Below are 19,671 nucleotides of genomic sequence, written 5' to 3' on the forward strand. Positions count from 1 at the left end.
AGTTCACCGAAATGAGTTTCTGAAAACAATTTATGAGAGAAATAGGCCGTGCAGTTGCTGAATCTGTCTTCATTTCAGATCGACAAAGGTCAGTTTGAAAGATTTTCGTCAGATTTTGAGGGGCGTTTGTCACGCTCATCCTGCTCGTCATTTCCGGGTTAGCGCTCCACCAATCAGATGGGTCAGTGAGTCAGACTGCCCGCCTTCTGATTCAACAAGTCAAATCGGCCAAAATGAAGGCCGACGGTTCCTCAGACGGACAATGGCACCGAACAGACTCCAGTCACCGACCTCGCCAGACTGTCCAATAATCGGGTTGGTGGGTTAGGGCCTTAAAGTGTGGCTTTATTTGATGTTGAAAAAAAAGCCTGGTAAAAATTGTAAACCACCATAGAATCAAAATCAAATGTTCCTCTTATTTGTGAAATAAGCATGTGAGCCTCTTCAACTCCACCCCTCAAAGAATCGGAATTGAGAATCAGTAAGAACCGGAATCAAAAGGAAGAATTGGGATTGGAATCAAAATTGTTAAAATCAAAGCGATGCCCAACCCTAGCCATAAGCATGATTGTGTGTTATCTGAAAGACTGGTGCATTTCAAATACCAGTACGTGGGAGGTGCTGGTAACTCATCGACACAGCTTCTGTCATGTTGCTCTACTGATTCCCACAACCCCCACAGCTGCAGCTAGAGATGCTCCAAAGTACCAGCCTACCAATACATACTTACCAATACAGGCTTACTGTATACTTCTACACACTCCTGTGTGATATCAGGGATTTGTCATTTCAGCTCATACCATGGCACAACACACACACAAGGAGTAAATGGACAAAGCCTGTACTGATCTGGCAGTATTTCTGAATACCTATAGCAAAGACAACATTTAATGTTGTGTAACAGATGTTGCTTCACCGACCATGTCAAGCATTTGAATAGGGTGGGGTTAAAATAGTCCATTCTCCAATCAACTTTGATCATTTATTTTGAGTGATCCAATATCGCTAAACAATAGGGCTGCTCCCTCTTAGTCGATTAGTCAACTAATCGGTCGTTTTGGTCTTAGTCAACTTAGATTTCTTTAGTCGATTAGTCATGTTTGATGCTTTTTTCATGCTGAATGACTTATTTTCCAAGAAAGGTACGAGCACATCTCTGGTAAACACAAGAATTAAAGTGGTGCTTTTGCGTGACTCTTTGCGGAGAAACTCAGATTTACAGATCTGTCGATTAAATCAGCTAATCGATTAGTCGATACAATTGAATGAGTGTTAGTCGACTAAGAATTTCTTCAGTCGAGAAAAGCCCTACTAAACAAAATCCCCAAATTCATCCTTTAATTTATGCCTTTTCACCATGCATGTGTGCATGTGAATTAACCCCCTTTTTGGTGTCAATTTACCTGGTGCATTATAAATAATATTTGAGGGTTACTTTATGCTCTACCAATTTACAGCAGAAGTTCTCTGTGAATCTCTTTTATATCCAAGCAAAACTGGTACTGTAACTGAAATGTCCCTGACCTAACGGATATCGAATCCAATCTGAAATGTAATGACATCGGGACCTTGTGAATCGGAATCGAATCAATTGGGAAAATAATGGGCGATACCCAGCCCTACATCTGAATGTGCATTAGAGCTATAAAACACCATCCAACAAAGTCAGCAAGAAGACTGAACAGATAATAAGAAAATATGTGCTCCATTTGGTCGCTAACGGCAATGGCCATGACCTGCAGGCGGCAGGTATGACACTGAATCTCTCTCAGCTGACAGCAATACAGCGGCCGGTGGCAGAGGTGCTGTGATATGAAATGATTTGTACAGCTTGTAAATGTCGCAGACACACTACAGAACCTTTCCCATTTGGATTCAGCCATGGTAAGCAGTGTCCATATTATTTACATCAATGTAAATACATGTTGTATTAGGTTTACCTGCGTTACAGGTCGACATAATGGGGAATGTTGTCGTTCGTTGGTCTGAATTGAAATGGGAGTGGAAGCCACGCCCCAACCGGCCGGCTGAGTGTTTACACTGCTGGAATGAAAATTAAAGATGCTCAAACTAGTATCCACGTTGGTCAATACCAATCCCTTGCTTTTTTTTCTCCCTAATTTGCATGGAAGCATCCCTAGCTGCAGCAGAGTTACACTTTCAAAACATAAGGCATGAATCAGCTGTTACTCTTTGATGCTTTCTGAATTCAGGTCCAGGCCGCAACAGTCAAAGCAAAGGCAGTTTTAAAATAAATACACGCTATGGTCCCGTCGCTGCCTTGTTCGCTACATCCTACTGAGGTAGACAGATGCATACTGCAGTAGTCACCTTGCCAAACCACGTTCCCTGATGAGGCAATATTTATATACACTAAACAAGCAGCAGAAACCTTTGTAGTGCACATTAGCCTAAAATAATAAATAAGTTTACTTCTTGTATGTTGCAGCTTTGTAATACTTAAGCTATGCTCCCATATTTTTACACAATTTACCATATTGTGCACCGTCAATCTTTTAAGACTTAAGAGTCAAATGAAAAGTCAGTTCAATAGAGCTGAAAAGGCTGCAAAAATATGCCAGACTCTTGCACACATCCATGCTTTATAACAGACAGAATTGGTCACCTTTCATGTTGCCTCGTGGGCTGTAAGACTTGTTAATTATATCTTTAGTAAACACAAATCATGTAGTTACGACGTTTCTTTGTTGTTGTATTTCAAGGAATAACCTGCAGCAGTTTCGAGGCACTCCACCAGGGAGCCTGCTGAGAGGAAGTCCAGCTCCACCTCAATGTATTTTATGTAAATAGCAAAACGTTGAGATGAGTCCTCGCCTCCCTCCCCATTCTGTGTGACGTCGCCGTGGCAGTTCTCCTGCAGGAAACGCGTGATGGCGGAGGGTACCCCGTGGTGGACATAGTGTTTGCCGTAGCCCTGGAAGTGCTGGAAGAGACTCTGCTGTATGGTCCTGTCCTCCGCTATGCCTAGGTAGCAGTACGTGACTTTAGCCCCAGTCCTGTCACATCTCTCTGCCCCTTCTCCAACAGCCTGACTTTGCTCCCCGTTCTCGGAGCACTGCGGTGAACTGTGGTCTTCACCATCCCCCTGGGGAAAGACGTGAGTCGTGTCGCGAGGGGATGCCACTGCCTCGTAGCCAATAGCGTAGAGTCCATACGCCTTGGGGATGTCCCCAGGGAGGAGGTAGTGGGATGTGCCCTTGCTGCAGCCGGCTGCCCTGGACTGGGACACCGGGATCCAGTCCACCTCCATGTGCAGCTCCAGGCAGCGCGCCTCACTGATGGTAATGTCCAGGAACTTGTAGTAGACGTTCTTCCAGTTCATCTTCTGAACTTTGGTCATGATGATGCGGCCCTCTGGCTTCTCGGGGTTGAAGTACTCGCGGAGCCTCTTGCCCAGCGGCACCTGCGAGCTGATTTCGGCGTAGTGGTAGCGCACGTCCTCGCGCCAGCGCGTGTTGTAGCCCACGCCAAAGATGGCCAGTTTGTTGGAGAGGTGGAGCCGGGAGAACTCGGTCCATGTCTGGAAGGGCTCCCATTGCAGCTGCACCGACTCAAGGATACGCGTCACAGTCTGCATCGTGTCCCTTTTTCTGCAGAGAACCCAAGATACATAATGATGACGCAGTAATGAAACACGTTTTCCATTTTATAAAGTGCTAAACAAGCAGTAAAAACAAAATAAATACCACCTTATTAGCCTAGTTACGGGAGCTACTGTGGCTTAAAATGTGTCTGTTACCTTTGCCTTCATGCATCAGGGGATGATGCATGGAATGTATAAGTGAAGCTAAAACATCTGGATTGGCCCATGGTGGCTGGCTGCGGTATAGGTCATAAACCCCGCCCCCTTTATGTAAGCGGATGGGACATGAGCAAACTAAAAAGATCAAAGTACAGGTCAAATAATCATTTCCCAAAGATGGTTTCTCTCATTTTAGGTAGTTCTTATGATGCTGATGTTTGTCTAAGAATCAGTTTGTTTTTTATTGGCTAGTGAAACATCATGATTGAGAGCTGTGCTTGACTTGCGATTGGTTGGGCGGAGTCTATGGGCGGGACTTTGATACCACTACCGCTACCGATATACTACTGCGCAGACTCTGGCTCCAAGATTTCAAGACGGCAGCACCCGTATCCGGGGTTAATTTTGGCTTCACATTGTACAGTAGGAGCAAGTGGAGATGCGTCTATGGCAAGCACTTTTAACATTTCAAAGCTAAGTTTGACTATCCAGAATTAACACTGTAGATATCAACAACGTCTTTCTGACTAGTCGTAATTACATTTTGGATAGTTGGAATTGTCATTCAAGATATCTGTGACATAATTGTGACTAGTCGAAACGACTGTTCAGTTTTGACTAGGCAAAACTGAACTACAGATATCAGCAATGACGTCATTGGAAACGACATTCAACTCGTCACACATCTTAAATGACAATTGCGGATATCTGTAATTCAGTTTTGACTAGACAGAATGAAATTTAAAGATATCTCAAACGTCATTATGACTAGTGCAAATTATTGTGCATGACGTTGCTCTATTTTAGATATCAATCAGTGCTAATTACAAGTTAACAGTTAACAGGTGTGCCGCGTAAAGTGGGCGGGCCTAATTTGCATACAGATATCTGCAACGTCATTTCGCCTAGTCAAAACTCAAATTCAAGATATCTGTAATTATACTTTGACTAGGCAGAATGAAAGTTACAGATACAAAATTAATTTCAAGATATCTATAACTTGATAATAGATAGACAATTAAATTATGACTATCCCTAACTGCAGTTTGAGATATCTACAACGTAATTTTGCCTAGTCAAAACTTCATTTAAGATAGCTCAAAATAAACATGTAGATATCTTGAATTGAGGTGAATTAAAGATATCTTGAACTGGAGTTATGACTAGTCAGAATCAAATTGTAGATATCTCAAACTGGAATTACAGATATCTACAATTCAGCTGCAGATATCCGTAATTCACATAGTGGATATCCGCAACTGAATAGTAGATCTCTATAATGATAAACCCCACACAAATGAATGTCAAAAGTGACGTCATTTGTCCTAGGAAGAATGTCTTTGTGGATATCTGAAATGAAAATTATGGATAGGAAGAATATAGTTGTGGATATCTGAAATGTTCTTTTTGACCAGGCAAAACTGAATTACAGATATCTGCAACACATATCCAGTCTAGCTGTTAAATGTTAAAAAGGCTTGCCATACACATCTCATCTTTATAACAGTCTCTGTTATGCATCAATATCTCCACAGAAGTCATATTAGCTTATGTAAAAAAAAAAGAAAGGGGAACGTTCAAATGGTCTCTTGTGATGCCTTGGATTCTGAATATAGGGGCTAAAGTACAATACAATTTTTTATTTTTATTTTAAACACGCGGCGTGGAGATTCCTTAAAATCCCTACTCTATGTGTAGGGTTTAAAAAATCTAAAAAGTCATTCTGGCAGACAGCACTGCACATGGATACAGGTTTGAGAATTACTTAAGTCAAACCCATTTCCAATTGACATACTGTTTTGACAATGTTTCGTTCGCCATGGCCTCTGTTGTAGGTCATTTGGTGTGAGTTGAAAAAAATTAAAATAAAGTCTAGCCCATTTCCTTTAAACATTTTAAAGCTAAGATCATCTTTTTTCCATTGTATGTTTATGGACTTAGATCATCTTAACCTTAAGATGCTTTGGGAGGAGGGGGGGGGGTAATGTCAGTCAAATTACAGTGGTGGCTTTTCTAACCATTTGTAAAGATTAGGCTAACTCACAACTTACAACACAACGCTTTATATTCAATTGACAAAGACAAAGTGAAGGGACCACAGATGTAAACAGGGACCACAGATGTAAATTAGCTGTATAGCTAACTCTGGTTCAGGGCCTGAACTGTGCACGGTCCCTGACAAATAAACTAATAAAATACAAATACAAAGTCAGCACTTGTTTACTTACTGGATTTGTTCTGTCAGCTCTATTTGAATCTGCAGAGCTCTGTTTTTAGGCACCTGGGTTTCTTCTAGAGAGAAGACAAACGAACGTATTTCGTTAAAAAACTTCATTATTTCCGTGTCTTTTATTGCCATCTGTCCACTCCATGCCAAAGACACTCACCAGTCTCCATGTCTCCCTCCTGGAAGGCCGAGTCCAGCACCTGGTTGCACCAGTCCTCCTGGGAGAAGTCTTCCAGGGTGCTGCCATCAGACTCCATCTCCTGATACAGCCCGCTGCTGTTGATCAGCACCGGGGCACAACTCTGGGAGTCCCAGCCTCCCTGACCAAACACCTTCTCCAGCTGCTCTATAGTGTAGCTGCTCTTCCGTTTGCCGATGCCGTGCTCCTTCACGCGGCTGTAACAGCGCCGCAGCGTCTGGATGTGGTGGGAGGAGAAATCAAGCGTTCACTCAGCTGCTGGTTCCCGCTAATGGTCAGCTTTTTTTTCTTTTCAACAAGAATTACTGGAATTGTTGGGTCTTTGTAAATTATAGGGTGTGGTCTAGACCTACTCTATCTTTAAAGTGTCTTGAGATAACTCTTGTTAGGGACAGCTCTACAGTACAGTGACTTACAGAGGAGAGATAAGATAACAAGATATGATAACACTTTATAGTCCATAAGCATGGAAATCTGTCTTGCAATACAAGCTCCAACAATTAAAAAGACAACAACAACATGAAGAAAAAAGTTAAAAACATAGCAGGCATCATTAAAAACATAAGTCATTAGTATCAGTTTCTTTCCTAGCTTTGTGGAAGACTTAGGTGCGCATATTTGGGGGTTAAAAAGAATTTGATGTTTTACAATTTAAGAAAAAATTTGACATCATTTTGGACCATTATTATCACCATGTCTGTGTCTAGAATGTTGGAAAAGCTAGAGCAGATATAAAGCGACTTTGAGTCCATGAAAAGCGCTATATAAATTCAATTTATTATTATTATTATTATTATTATAATAGATAACACTCCAAAAACTTCAAGACAAAACTTGATAAAGAAGTCCAACTACAATCATTAGTATCTCTAAGTCTTTACGTTTTCGCTGTTTTGGGCGCCTTTTTTGCCGCATTTCACATTCATTGGGCTTCGGTGCTGCCAAAAAGGGCTCGGGTGCTGCATCTGAGACTTAAAATGGCAGCGAAAACCCTGAATATAACGGGGCCCAGCCTTGAAAGAGTGGTCATAAATAGTCATAAATATATGCAGGAAAACTCTCACTTCTTTGCCCTCCTGTGTTGATTCAGCAGGGATATTGACAAGGGAACAAATGTTTAGATTTGATCTTTCTGATAATCTGGGACCCTATAGCCCCCCCGGGGGGGCAGGAGCTGGTACTCCCCCAGTCAACACATGGGAAGAGTCCAGGGAGATTTATAGTAACGTAGACTGGCTACCGACAGGTTTAACAGGAATTACATGTGTCTGGCTGTGGACTGCAGTATGTTCTTCAGTCAGTATACACCGTTCTGATCCCATGGAGAGGTATAGGCATCGGCCCCGAGACTGACCTTATTAAAGTGCTCATATTATTCTTTTTGGCTTTTTCCCTTTCCTTTATTGTGTTATATATCTTTTTTGTGCACGTTATAGGTTTACAAAGTGAAAAAGCCCAAAGTCCCCCCCAAAGGGACTTACCATCTCCAACAGAAAACACTGTTCACCAACTGCTCCAAACAGCTCTACTGTAGTCCAGCCTTTACTTCAGAGACAGACGTGGTCACTTTGTAACACACGTTATAATGCTCACCTAGCTGCTAGCGTGGCACGCCCTCATGCTCTGCTTCTGACTGGCTAGTAGTCCTTACCTAGGTACTGTCAGGGCACGCCCTAATACTCTGCTTCTGACTGGCTAGTAGTCCTTACCTAGCTACTGTCAGGGCACGCCCTCATACTCTGCTTCCGACTGGCTAGTAGTCCTTACCTAGGTACTGTCAGGGCACGCCCTCATACTCTGCTTCCGACTGGCTAGTAGTCCTTACCTAGCTACTGTCAGGGCACGCCCTCATGCTCTGCTTCTGACTGGCTAGTAGTCCTTACCTAGGTACTGTCAGGGCACGCCCTCATGCTCTGCTTCTGACTGGCTAGTAGTCCTTACCTAGCTACTGTCAGGGCAGCCCTCATACTCTGCTTCCGACTGGCTAGTAGTCCTTACCTAGGTACTGTCAGGGCACGCCCTCGCACTCTGCTTCTGACTGGCTAGTAGTCCTTACCTAGGTACTGTCAGGGCACGCCCTCATACTCTGCTTCTGACTGGCTAGTAGTCCTTACCTAGGTACTGTCAGGGCACGCCCTCATACTCTGCTTCTGACTGGCTAGTAGTCCTTACCTAGCTACTGTCAGGGCACGCCCTCATGCTCTGCTTCCGACTGGCTAGTAGTCCTTACCTAGGTACTGTCAGGGCACGCCCTCATACTCTGCTTCCGACTGGCTAGTAGTCCTTACCTAGGTACTGTCAGGGCACGCCCTCATACTCTGCTTCTGACTGGCTAGTAGTCCTTACCTAGGTACTGAGCATGTGCAACTCCCAACAAAGATGGTACAGAAGTGAGATGTCTCACTCTGTAGCTAAAACAGAGAGCTCAACACACAGGGTGAAAAGAGGAACTGCAGCAATGTGTAGTACAATAAAAATATGGTGTTTTCTATCACCTATTCTGATAGAACCTCTAAATACAATTATGAACCTGAAAATTAGCATAATATGAGCACTTTAAGCAGAATGCTTATCGGCCGGTCATCATCGATCCACATTTCAGACTTAATACTACTGTAGCTAGTAGAAATGCAGCTGCGGTTATTCAGCACTTCCTGTATGTGCTACGTAATAGCCTACATATTAATGTAAAGGCAGTGGAGAGCTTTTACTGTGAAACTAGAAATGTTGACAATGCCATTTGTGGTTTGCTAACATTAGTAAAGATTGAATCAATATAGTTTTGTATTTTCTGTAGGGCTGGGCAATATATCAATATTATATTGATATATGAGACTAGATATCGTCTTGGTTTTTGGATATCATAATATGACTGTGTGTGTCTTTTCCTGGTTATGAAGGCTACATTACAGTAAAGTGATGTCATTTTCTGAACTTACCAGACTGTTCTAGCTGTTTATTATTTGCCTTTACCCACTTCATCATTATATCCACATTACTGATGATTATATATTAAAACTCTCATTGTGTAAATATTTTGTTAAAGCACCAGACGTCAACCCTACAATATCATTGCAATATCGATATTTGGTTAAAAATATCACGTTTGATTTTCTCCATATCGCCCAGCTCTGCTCGGATTTTCTGCACTTCACACACAGGAATTTGACTGGAAAAAAATGCAAGGTCGAAGTTGCATCAAGGTCTGTGACGTGTTTAACAAAGCTCATAAAAAGGAGAGAGGCTCGGAAAACAAGGACTGACTTTAAAAAATCCCCAATAGACAGGTTTTAAGATACAATACTTTGAGTTGAATTAACTGTCCTGCTATTACAACAAACATTGTTAGGAATTTGCCTTGGTGAACTAATTCAACACAACATACTCATAAGAGACCATCATATAGGCTACATAAGGACATATTTAAATACACAAAGTATCAGAAAGATAAGCTAAAAACAATATACATTTAAGTGCAAGGTTTGCAATTGAGAAGTCAAATAATCTATAAATCATAAAAAAAAAAAAGCTAAATACTATAAATCAGAGATCTTCAATGGGGGTCTGAGACCCCTAGGGAGTCCTCAGAGTTACTGCACGGGGGCCACCAAATTATGGTAATTATACGGTTTTTCAAAATGTAAAATTTCTTAACATGAATCCAACATATTATAGCTTATTAGCTTAGTAGTCTATGCATTAAAAAGGTATAGGTCGCCCTAAAGGTTATTGTAGGCCAAGTTGTATGCAACTTAAATTTATAAAATATGTTGTAGGGGGTTCCTGCTCCATCTCTCTTTCAGCTAAGGGGTCCTTCCTTAAAAAACTATTACAAAGACAATCAAACTATTATTTTAACCACTGTTAAATGATGATGTGCAATTTTAGATGTGGTCTTAACTATTTTCTATGTATTAGTTTCAGCAGTAGTCAGACTACCAAACCAAAGTGTGATGACGATGTGGATACGATAAAGTTACCATATTCTCTACAACAGATACTGTATGTAAAATAGTCAAGGAACAAGAAGCAAAACAGAAGTTTGAGTGGGGGAGGACTCTTCCTCAGCTGTCCTGAGGACATACAGAGGACAGCGGTTTATCCCGGCACCTCAGTGCCATTTGTCAGCTCTGTATCTGTTCACAGCACCAGGTGTCCTACATGTAAAACACAGACATAAGCCTCTTTCTGACCAAGTAGCTAGAGGAACGTAGTTCTAGGAACAGTCCACTTCTAAACAGTTCTACTAACTACTCTCCCCCAAAACCGGTTTTTCCATTTGCATTCACACTGGGCAAGTGGCCATAGGGACTGGTAGGAGGGGTAAGGGAGTGATGCAAGCAAAAAAAAAAAAGTATGAACTAAATACTAAATCTAATTTATTTAACGTATTTGTCATAATTTAAACAAGTCTCCTGAAGAGAAACGGGTATCGCTCTCTCCCCCAACCTCTGCGCGCGTGCTGTGGACGGATTACTGTTGTGTGTGTGTGTTTGTGTATTTGGTAGTTGTTGTGTGTAAGAGGGGGGGGGGGGCCGAGGGTTTTTTTTTTTTTGGGGTTTAGAGTTTAACTCCAAAAAGACAGTTAACCACAAGTTCCCGTTAATCTTATGATGGACATGTGTTGTGATATTTAAACAAACGATCCGTCAACGGCGAAATAAAAGTCTCTTATTTACGAGAGCGGTCCGAGAGACCTCCAGCTTACAGCGGGGTCTCTGAGCAGGACATGGCCGAGTGACGAGCTCGCGGCCGGGGCAGGCGCCTGCTGGCTGTCGCCTCACTTCATGGAGCTTCTCAACTCCGAAAACTTTGAAGCAAATTGTCAATTTGGCATCAATTTTCGCAAGACTGCCTATATTCTAAATCTAAACAGTTAATTTCTCGCCTAAAACATTGTCAGAAGTGAATTTAGTGAGGAATAAGATGGCGAAAATTGTCCCGTTGTTGGTCTGTCTATACCGGAAACCCGCTCCTCGTTGACCTAGGTCCCTATGCTGAAAAGGGAACAGCGAAAAGACCCTGCCCTGAAGTAGGAGCTGAAAGAGTTACAGGAACTGCGGCCAGAGGAACTTAATAATCCCCAAATTGGTCCAGTTGGAACACAAGAAAAAAAGGGTTCTAGGAATTTTAAGTTCTAGGAACTGCAAAAATCCCTCCGGTCGGAAAGCAGCTATAGTTGTTGAACATGATGGTTTGTCCACTAACAATTCAGAGGGCATGTTTTTTTTCAGCTACAGCCTCATGTTACCTTGCATAAGAATGAGTTCCATGCAGTGAGGAAACATACATTTGGGAAAATGAGAACAATGGTATTGGATCAGAGTATCACAACTGGTGCAGTTTTCCACTGTAAATTAAGTGTACATGTAGTATCCATTGTACTTAGTATCCATTACAATGCATGACCCCTATATATTAAATAGGGGTCATGTATTGTACTGTGTACTGAAAACACAACATGTATTATAAGATGAGTGTAGGTGATGTTATCTGGTATTGGAATGAGGAGACTTGATAGATGACAGATTCAGATGTAAGAATGCATAAGAAATATCTCCACCATCAGGTGGGATTACTTGATTCTACATACTGGGCTGTAAGCCAATGTTACCAGTGTGTTCTAGCCTGGGTTGGAAATTCACTTTTTGTCCAATCGCCACTGTGACTGGTGGATTACAAGCCATTCAATAGATTACGATTGTTGTTTTTTTGGGCTGGTGAGTGAAGCACATCTAGCAGCCACTTGCATATTTTATAGGGGTGCATGATTATCAGCTCAATATCGTTATCGCAATATCACAATGTGCAATATTATATCGAAAGTGTCACGATAAGTATGCAATATTTAGATTATATTGTGGAGCGCTGCGTCCCGTCTGTTGGCTGTGTGGCTTAGTTGTGTTTGATTTAGAGCTTGAAACGCTGTAATGATCATGTTTCCATCAGCCAGTTACCGTGCCACTTGCACATGATAGTGCACGTCAGCGCACGGGGCCACTACGTGACAAACCCTATGGAGCGTACCATGGGTGTGCATAAGTGAAGAAATAGATAGAGACAACGAAACGGAACGCATCAGAGAAGCGAAAGAATAGATGTGTCCTGTTGTCTTTATTTATTTGATACTGTCCAACCAGTTAAACATGTCCTGTTCTGTAGACATGGTCCTTATTTATATATTTTATACCGTCCAACCAGTACAAAATGTCCTGTTCTGTAGACATGTTCCTTATTTATATATTTGATACCGTCCAACCAGTAGAACATGTCCTGTTCTGTAGACATGGTCCTTATTTATATATTTTATACTGTCCAACCAGTACAACATGTCCTGTTCTGTAGACACGGTCCTTATTTCTATATTTTATACCGTCCAACCAGTACAACATGTCCTGTTCTGTAGAACTGGTCCTTATTTATATATTTTATACCGTCCAACCAGTAGAACATGTCCTGTTCTGTAGAACTGGTCCTTATTTATATATTTTATACCATCCAACCAGTAGAACATGTCCTGTTCTGTAGAACTGGTCCTTATTTATATATTTAATACCGTCCAACCAGTACAACATGTCCTGTTCTGTAGACATGGTCCTTATTTCTATATTTTATACCCTCCAACCAGTACAACATGTCCTGTTCTGTAGACATGGTCCTTATTTATTTATTTATTCATGTTGTACCAGTCCAATAGGACTGTCAGTTGAAATAAACCTTGTGTTGCATTTGTTATGAATCTATTTTGATGCATTTTCCCATAACTTTTGTAATTTTTCATACATTTAAAAATATCAAAATTAATATTGATATCGCAATATTCATAATCGATATTGCAATATGACATTTAGTCAATATCGTGCAACCCTATAATATGTTACCAGCATTTTAAGTTGATGGCTGGTGCTAATGTCCATCCCTGGTTCTAGCTGTATGTCAGGTCAACAACCTGTGACTGTGACTGACTGATTCTCTCTCCTGGCCCTACATGTGGAACATTGCAAGCCCCAGGTCCAGCTCGGTCTCCAAGCTACAGCTGCAGCAGAGCTCGTGGTGATGGAGGATGGCCATGGAACGTTATGTGTCTGTGTGTCCTCATAATAACCTTATATTTACCTTCATCCTCTCCCTGCACTGGGACGGGGTCCTCTCGTATCCCAGCTCCGACAAGGCTCTGGACACCCGCTCGTACATGGCAGGGCCGGGGGCCTTACCGGAGAAGACGGTGCCTGCGACCTCCAGCTGCTGCATCCTCGCCTCCGTCAGCCTCTCGTTGCCCCAGACCGCGATGAGGGCGTTTGTCTCGGACGGGGTCCACGACATCCCTCGGCAAGCCGTGAAGCTGTTGGAGGAGGATGAGGCCGCCGTCCGGCCCGCGGTCCCTGAGCCCACGTTCAAAGGCGAGAAGCGGTTAGGTGTCGAGGGATTGGAGTGGTATTGATTGCTGTCACTCAGGTCTTCCGACTCGGGGGATGGCACCTCGGTTTTGGGTATCTTTAACGGCGTCGATATCTCTGGAGAATGCTCCGCGGTACTGGACGCCGCCATGTTGCCTCTGTTGCTAAGGGGAGGGGGGGAGGGAGGGTGACGTTCAGGGCTTTACGCTAGAAGGCATGACGGAAAACACGGCGCGGATCCGAGGGGAGACCATAGGGGGAGGCGCAAAGGTACGTGGATCCTGGAAGATTTTGGCTCTCAGGTAAGCGAACAAACAAACAAAAAACGTCTCTAAACCAGTCCTTTTTGTGTGACACGGTGGCGCCTCAGAGAATGTCTCCTCCGCCTTCTTTAGAAAATAAATATAAATATAAAAAAATAAAGATAAACGTTAATCCTAATGAAATAAAAGCCTGCTACACACATGAGCCCATATAAAAGTCACTGATTTTGCATCGAGAGTTATGGCACATTAATGCAGAATGGGTTGTCAGGGTGGCAGACAACCATGGAAGAATGTGTTTATTTTTATTTATTTTTTATAATTAAACATTATAGCCTACAGTTCTGAACATTCTACACATTGACATATACTGGACCAACAGATCCCGTGTCTCTGGACGGAGACCAGTTAAGGATATTAGAAGCACTTTTCCGGTGCTGGCTGAGCGTTACTGCGCAGCCTCCAACTGACAGAGACAGCGTAAATGTGACGTGAGCAACCTGTCTGAAAGTTGTAAGTCTTCTGGTAGCTGTGCCAAGAGAAATCTCAATCATTCCCAATCTTACAGAGACGGAGAGCGTAGGTATATGTAAGGAGATAACATGGGCACAGGCTAATTACTGAACATGCTAGTTAACATTAGTAATTAAACCTAAACAGCTAACGTAAGTCCAAACTGCCTGCAAGCTTCTCCTGTACTGTATGGTAATTCCTCTACTGTGCGACAGTAAGTCTCGTGGTTATGACACAATCGTTAGCCTATTTTTATAAAAACGTCTGCTACGGAGCCATAACGTGAGGTACAAGGTAATGGAGCCTTTTATACATTGTCGTGTTTCTTTAGAACTAAACAATGGACAAATAGAGTCTTTAAACGCTTCAGATGTAAAGTTATTGTGCCAAAATGTATGCTAGTTAGTGGAATGCTAACGGGAGGTGATCTCTTTGTAGCGTCAAAATGGCGCCATAGGAGGTTCGAGTTCTGAAGCGAAGCTTATGGTGCGTTCTTTTTGTCCACCGAAGTCGTTTTACGAGTTGTTTTCCGGAGTTACGACCCGGAAGTTGCAAAAAGGACGCCCCCGAGGTCGTATTTACGACTCGTCAAGTCGTCTGAACTCAGAGGACCCCGAGCTCACTTTCAAAGATGGCTACGTCGTGCATCACACGTAGTAAACATTGTGGTTATCTACAATTTTAAGCACTTTTGTCTTTGTTGTAACCAAATGAAGAAGTCGTACACATAGCGCTGTATAGTGCTACCTATAGGCATGTCTCTACACTCTTATTAGGAGTTAAACATAGCGCTGTATACTGCTACCTATAGGCATGTCGCTACAGTCTTATTAGGAGTTAAATACCGCCTAATTAGTTATTTTGTAGCTTGTGCAGCTGAAATTGGCTAGAGACGCTCGGTTGCTATATGACAACAATGGCTTTAAGCCGAGTCTTGAGCAGAAAGCCTAACGTTAACGTTAATCAAAACGTAATTTTCATGTATCAAACTGTGAAATATATGTGTGTAATATGTCAATAACTGGGTGAATAGAATCCTAAATGTTACTAAAAATGTTACAAAAATTCATCTTTTCTCCGACTCGTAGTATTGTGTGACAAAAAGAATGCAACAACCCGTGGTTATTCGTTTTTCGACACGGATGTGACGTCACGCTCGAGCTACTAGTCGCGATTACAAGACAAAAAGAACGCACCATTAGCCCCTTGGTAATTCCTCTACTATGTGACAGTAAGTCTCGTGGTTATGACACAATCGTTAGCCTATTTTTACAAAAGCATCTGCTACGGAGCCATAACGTGAGGTACAAGGTAATGGAGCCTTTTATACATTGTCGTGTTTCTTTAGAAATAAACAATGGACAAATAGAGTCTTTAAACGCTTCAGATGTAAAGTTATTCGCTGTCAAAGTTGTGCCAAAATGAATGGCAGTCAATGGGATGCTAACGACGGGTGATGGCTTGTTAGCAACAAAATGGCTCCATAGGAGGTACGCTTTGTGGACGCTCGCTTACCCCCTTGATTCTACACTGTGGTGCTTTGAGCTAAATGCTAACGTCTGCATGCTACAGTAGCATGCTCACAATGACGCTGCTGACACAGAGAGTATGAAAAGCCATGTTGGCTAAAATAGACGAAGAAGATGTTGGTTAGAATAGCAACAACTGGAAGGCTACCTGGCAATGGCGCATCGATTGCTCCGTAGCACACTTGGAAGCGTCAGTACCTCAATATAGTGGAGTAACTATACATCTATGTAAAAAGTCCTTCTAGCAAGGTTAGAACCAGCACTATTTTGGCCACGTCCACCATTGCATGAAATGTCACCTCATTTGTTACGCCTCATAAAGGAGATAACGGCACATACTCTGACGTTACAAGCCCAATATTCAGTTTTCCATACACTACAACACGGAAAATACAGTTTCTGAAAATCTTCACCCTGGTCAGTATTTTTTTCAAAAGATCAATTTTCAGGCACCTGAAACTCAGTTTATGTGTGGCTGAAAGGCCAAAATCCATAAATAAAGCGACACTTACAAAAATACCCATGTAGCTGGGGACTAGGCCATAATGTTAATACACAGACTGTGTAGCTGTGGTTTGCTGAATGATTTATTAGATACATGCATTAGATATACCGTGCTTTATTGTCCACCTAGGAGAATTTGGGGTCTTTGTCCTAATTGTTTTGAAAGATGCCCATTGACAGTATTTCTTTAAAAGAGTATAATCTGTAACACTCAGTGATGTGTTGTCCAACAAGTCACCGTCTTCACTGGGCAGTGAATGAGAGACCTCTTATTGATTTTGGAGTGTATAATTGGTCATTTGATGGCCCGATTGATGGATTGTGTCAGTTTTTACTTAATCTTTTCCATGACAATGTTTGATTGGCTTCCCTCAGGGACCACAAGTCATTCCAGCCTGCTCTGCCATCTGTCCAGTGTGTGTGTGTGTGTGTGTGTGTGTGTGTGTGTGTGTGTGTGTGTGTGTGTGTGTGTGTGTGGTCAGAGAGGTCCTGACCTGGCCAAAGGGACAGTTAGATCCTTTTTGGATGAGGTGTACACAGTAGCTGTCCTATTTAGGTCAGAGACAGGAAACAGTGGACAGTCTAATCTTTACATGTCAAAACTGCAGCTGTCAATGAGCTGCCATGTCTGCTGTCAGGAAATGCTCTGAAATACCTTGTACCAATTACAATTACGTTTTTTGACTAAATAAACTTTTCTGGAGTGTGTGGCTCATATTTGGATTGAAATTAAATGATAATTCTGGTAATATCCTATATTTTCCTTAATGTCAGAGTGCACTAACAAGTCTCAAACCAGCAATGAATGTATCTAATAACTAGTATTGTGTGTCTGTGTGTGTATCAAAGCCTGATATTCTTCCTCTGTGCCATAAAGCTCCATTGTCAATGAGTCACACTGTTCACTGTTACATACACTGTAGTTTATTTTCAATCCCACAAACAACCTCCTGCTGCTATAAATACTCACCAGTGTACCAAATGTCTATTACTCTGCCACTGAGTCCCTAACAAATGCACTACAGTGTTCAGCTGTTATTTCAATTATTTAGCCTTTATTAGCCACACTAGCAGTAGTGACTAAACCTGTTTGAGTCGTGATTCACTCGGATCTTTAACCCAAGTCTTTAAATTGATTCACAAGTCGCGATTCTCTAGTATCATTAACCCGGTTCAGTTAAGTCCTACTACAATTCAATCTAAAATGATAACAGCGCCACACCCAAACCTCTTGCAACATTAGCTTCTACTAGTCCTAGCCATCTTAGCTGCAAAAAGCTTTATATCTTACAATTTCATAGGCAACAACAACTCCACAAGTCAAGTGAGAGTGAAGTCTCTCCTCGTGCTCAGGGTAAAGCAAATCAACAACAAAAGCCATTCTTTCACTTCTGAAATAACATACAATGTTCTGCACGTAGCCTAGCTAGGCTTACTGTAGGTTTGGTGTACGAATGTAATATGTTGAAATGCAATTAGGTCGAGCACACAGTCGATTTAAAAAAATTATAATAATGTATTCACTACGGGCATTTCTCCGTTGCTGTTTCTATGTCTACATTGAAAGCCTATATATTAAAGGCTACACTAAGTTAAAGGAATATTTCACCGCTGGAAAGCTGAATATATCTTTAAATTGGGTCACTTGTGTAGTAGAAATGTGAAAAGAAAATTGAAATTGGTGCCTTCTAGGCCGAGAAAAGCCAGAAAATGTGTTTTGGTCTTATATGGATGCTTTGAGTCCAATCCCAAGCCACGCCTACCGCTTGACAGACAGACAGAGGCATTCAACTCAACTCAAGCATGTTTTATTGTCATTTCAACCATATACACGAAACAACGTTTCATCGTGACTCAAGTGGTGTTACACATTTAAAATATATAAAAACATTATATAAAAACGCATACGAAACGGGCTACATTTAGTACACACACTTTATAGGCTCCGTAAAGTTCAGCTAACACATACTAAAGCGTTGCGGTGGGCTGTAAACACCGAGCATAAACACAGCCGTGAATTAGCGTGCAATGTAGAATGGTCGGCATTTAACAGTCACAAACTCCACCAGCAGTTAGCAGTTAAATGGATACAAACCACATTTCTGCGCCACTCGGTGTTAACACAGCCCACCTATTTTACCTGGCGACAGAGCATCTCTAGCTCGGAGGGCTAGCAGGCCTGGTAGCTGAAAAATCCGGTACACTATTCAGCCATGTTTCAATTCAATTCAATTCAATTTTATTTATAGTATCAAATCATAACATAAGTTATCTCGAGACACTTTACAGATAGAGTAGGTCTAGACCACACTCTATAATTTACAAAGCCCCAACAATTCCAACAGTTCCAGTAATTCCCTCAAGAGCAAGCAGTGCGACAGTGGCGAGGAAAAACTCCCTCTTGGGAAGAAACCTCGGACAGACCCAGGCTCTTGGTAGGCGGTGTCTGACGAGCCGGTTGGGGGTGTGTTTCCACAACAACAAAAACACAGCAGTCTCTGAACTCACTTTTGGAGTGTCGTTGAAGTTGGATGTAGTCCAGTTTGTGGTCTAAATGAGCAGACACTTGCAAGCAGGATCCGTAAAGTTCAGCTAACGCATGCTAGCATTGGTGTAGCTAAACACAGAGTATAAACACAGCCGTGAATTAGCGTGGAATGTCGAATGGTCGGCATTTAACAGTCACAAGCTCCACCAGCAGTTAGCAGTAGCTAGTTGGATTTCATTATTTTATTTCTTCACCAGTCCGTTTAACACAGCCCACCTCCACGGGCCGGCGAGAGCAGCCTGGTAGCTGGATAGTCCCGGTGCCGGTACACTGTTGTTCAGGCATGTTTCCACAACAACAAAAACACAGCAGTCACTGAACTCACGTTGGGAGTTTCGTTGAAGGAGGATGTAGTCCAGCTTGTTGTTTAATGAGCAGACACTTGCAAGCAGGATGGATGGGACAGGTGGACAGCTAGCGTTAGCTTTTCCTAGCCGATGAGGATGTCCCCTAGCCGGCTAGCGGCATTGAGCGACACCGCTGGTCTCCGTGCAGGCGAAGCTCACGTAGTGTGCCGAGTATTGCGTCTGTAATAACGTTTCCTGCATATTCTCCGATCTGTACCGATGTATCCCGGTGGTACACACGTCCGGTAGTTTGAATGCAGATAATTGTTGTAAATGTTTTCTGCTGAAAACCGAGAGCCTGTTTAGCGAAGCTTCAAGATGGCTGACAGTCGTTTTCATTCGGAATACCTCGGCCAGACTCGGCAGTCCAACCCCCTGTGG

The 19,671-nt window shown here is 42.3% G+C and overlaps 1 protein-coding gene across 1 annotated transcript; it reads right to left on the reverse strand.

The window, feature by feature from the left end:
* Positions 1-2,551: 2,551 nt before the first annotated feature.
* On the reverse strand, positions 2,552-13,783 carry LOC120544484 (myb/SANT-like DNA-binding domain-containing protein 2). Its single transcript, XM_039778275.1, has 4 exons — positions 13,306-13,783; positions 6,151-6,406; positions 5,992-6,055; positions 2,552-3,611 (listed from the first exon to the last, which is right to left on the reverse strand). The coding sequence occupies exons 1-4, from the start codon at positions 13,735-13,737 to the stop codon at positions 2,693-2,695; spliced, it is 1,671 nt and encodes a 556-aa protein (XP_039634209.1). The 5' UTR covers positions 13,738-13,783; the 3' UTR covers positions 2,552-2,692.
* Between the last annotated feature and the right edge of the window lie 5,888 nt (positions 13,784-19,671).

The sequence above is a fragment of the Perca fluviatilis genome, chromosome 16, assembly GCF_010015445.1.
Source record: "Perca fluviatilis chromosome 16, GENO_Pfluv_1.0, whole genome shotgun sequence".
Taxonomy (NCBI): Eukaryota; Metazoa; Chordata; class Actinopteri; order Perciformes; family Percidae; genus Perca; species Perca fluviatilis.

Coding starts and splice junctions, on each gene's coding strand:
- LOC120544484 (XM_039778275.1), bottom strand. CDS start 13,737: ATGGCGGCGTCCAGTACCGCGGAGCATTCTCCAGAGATATCGACGCCG. Junction 6,056..6,150: donor GGAGGGAGACATGGAGACTG/GTGAGTGTCTTT, acceptor TCTTCTCTCTAG/AAGAAACCCAGGTGCCTAAA. Junction 3,612..5,991: donor GAGCTGACAGAACAAATCCA/GTAAGTAAACAA, acceptor GGTTCTCTGCAG/AAAAAGGGACACGATGCAGA.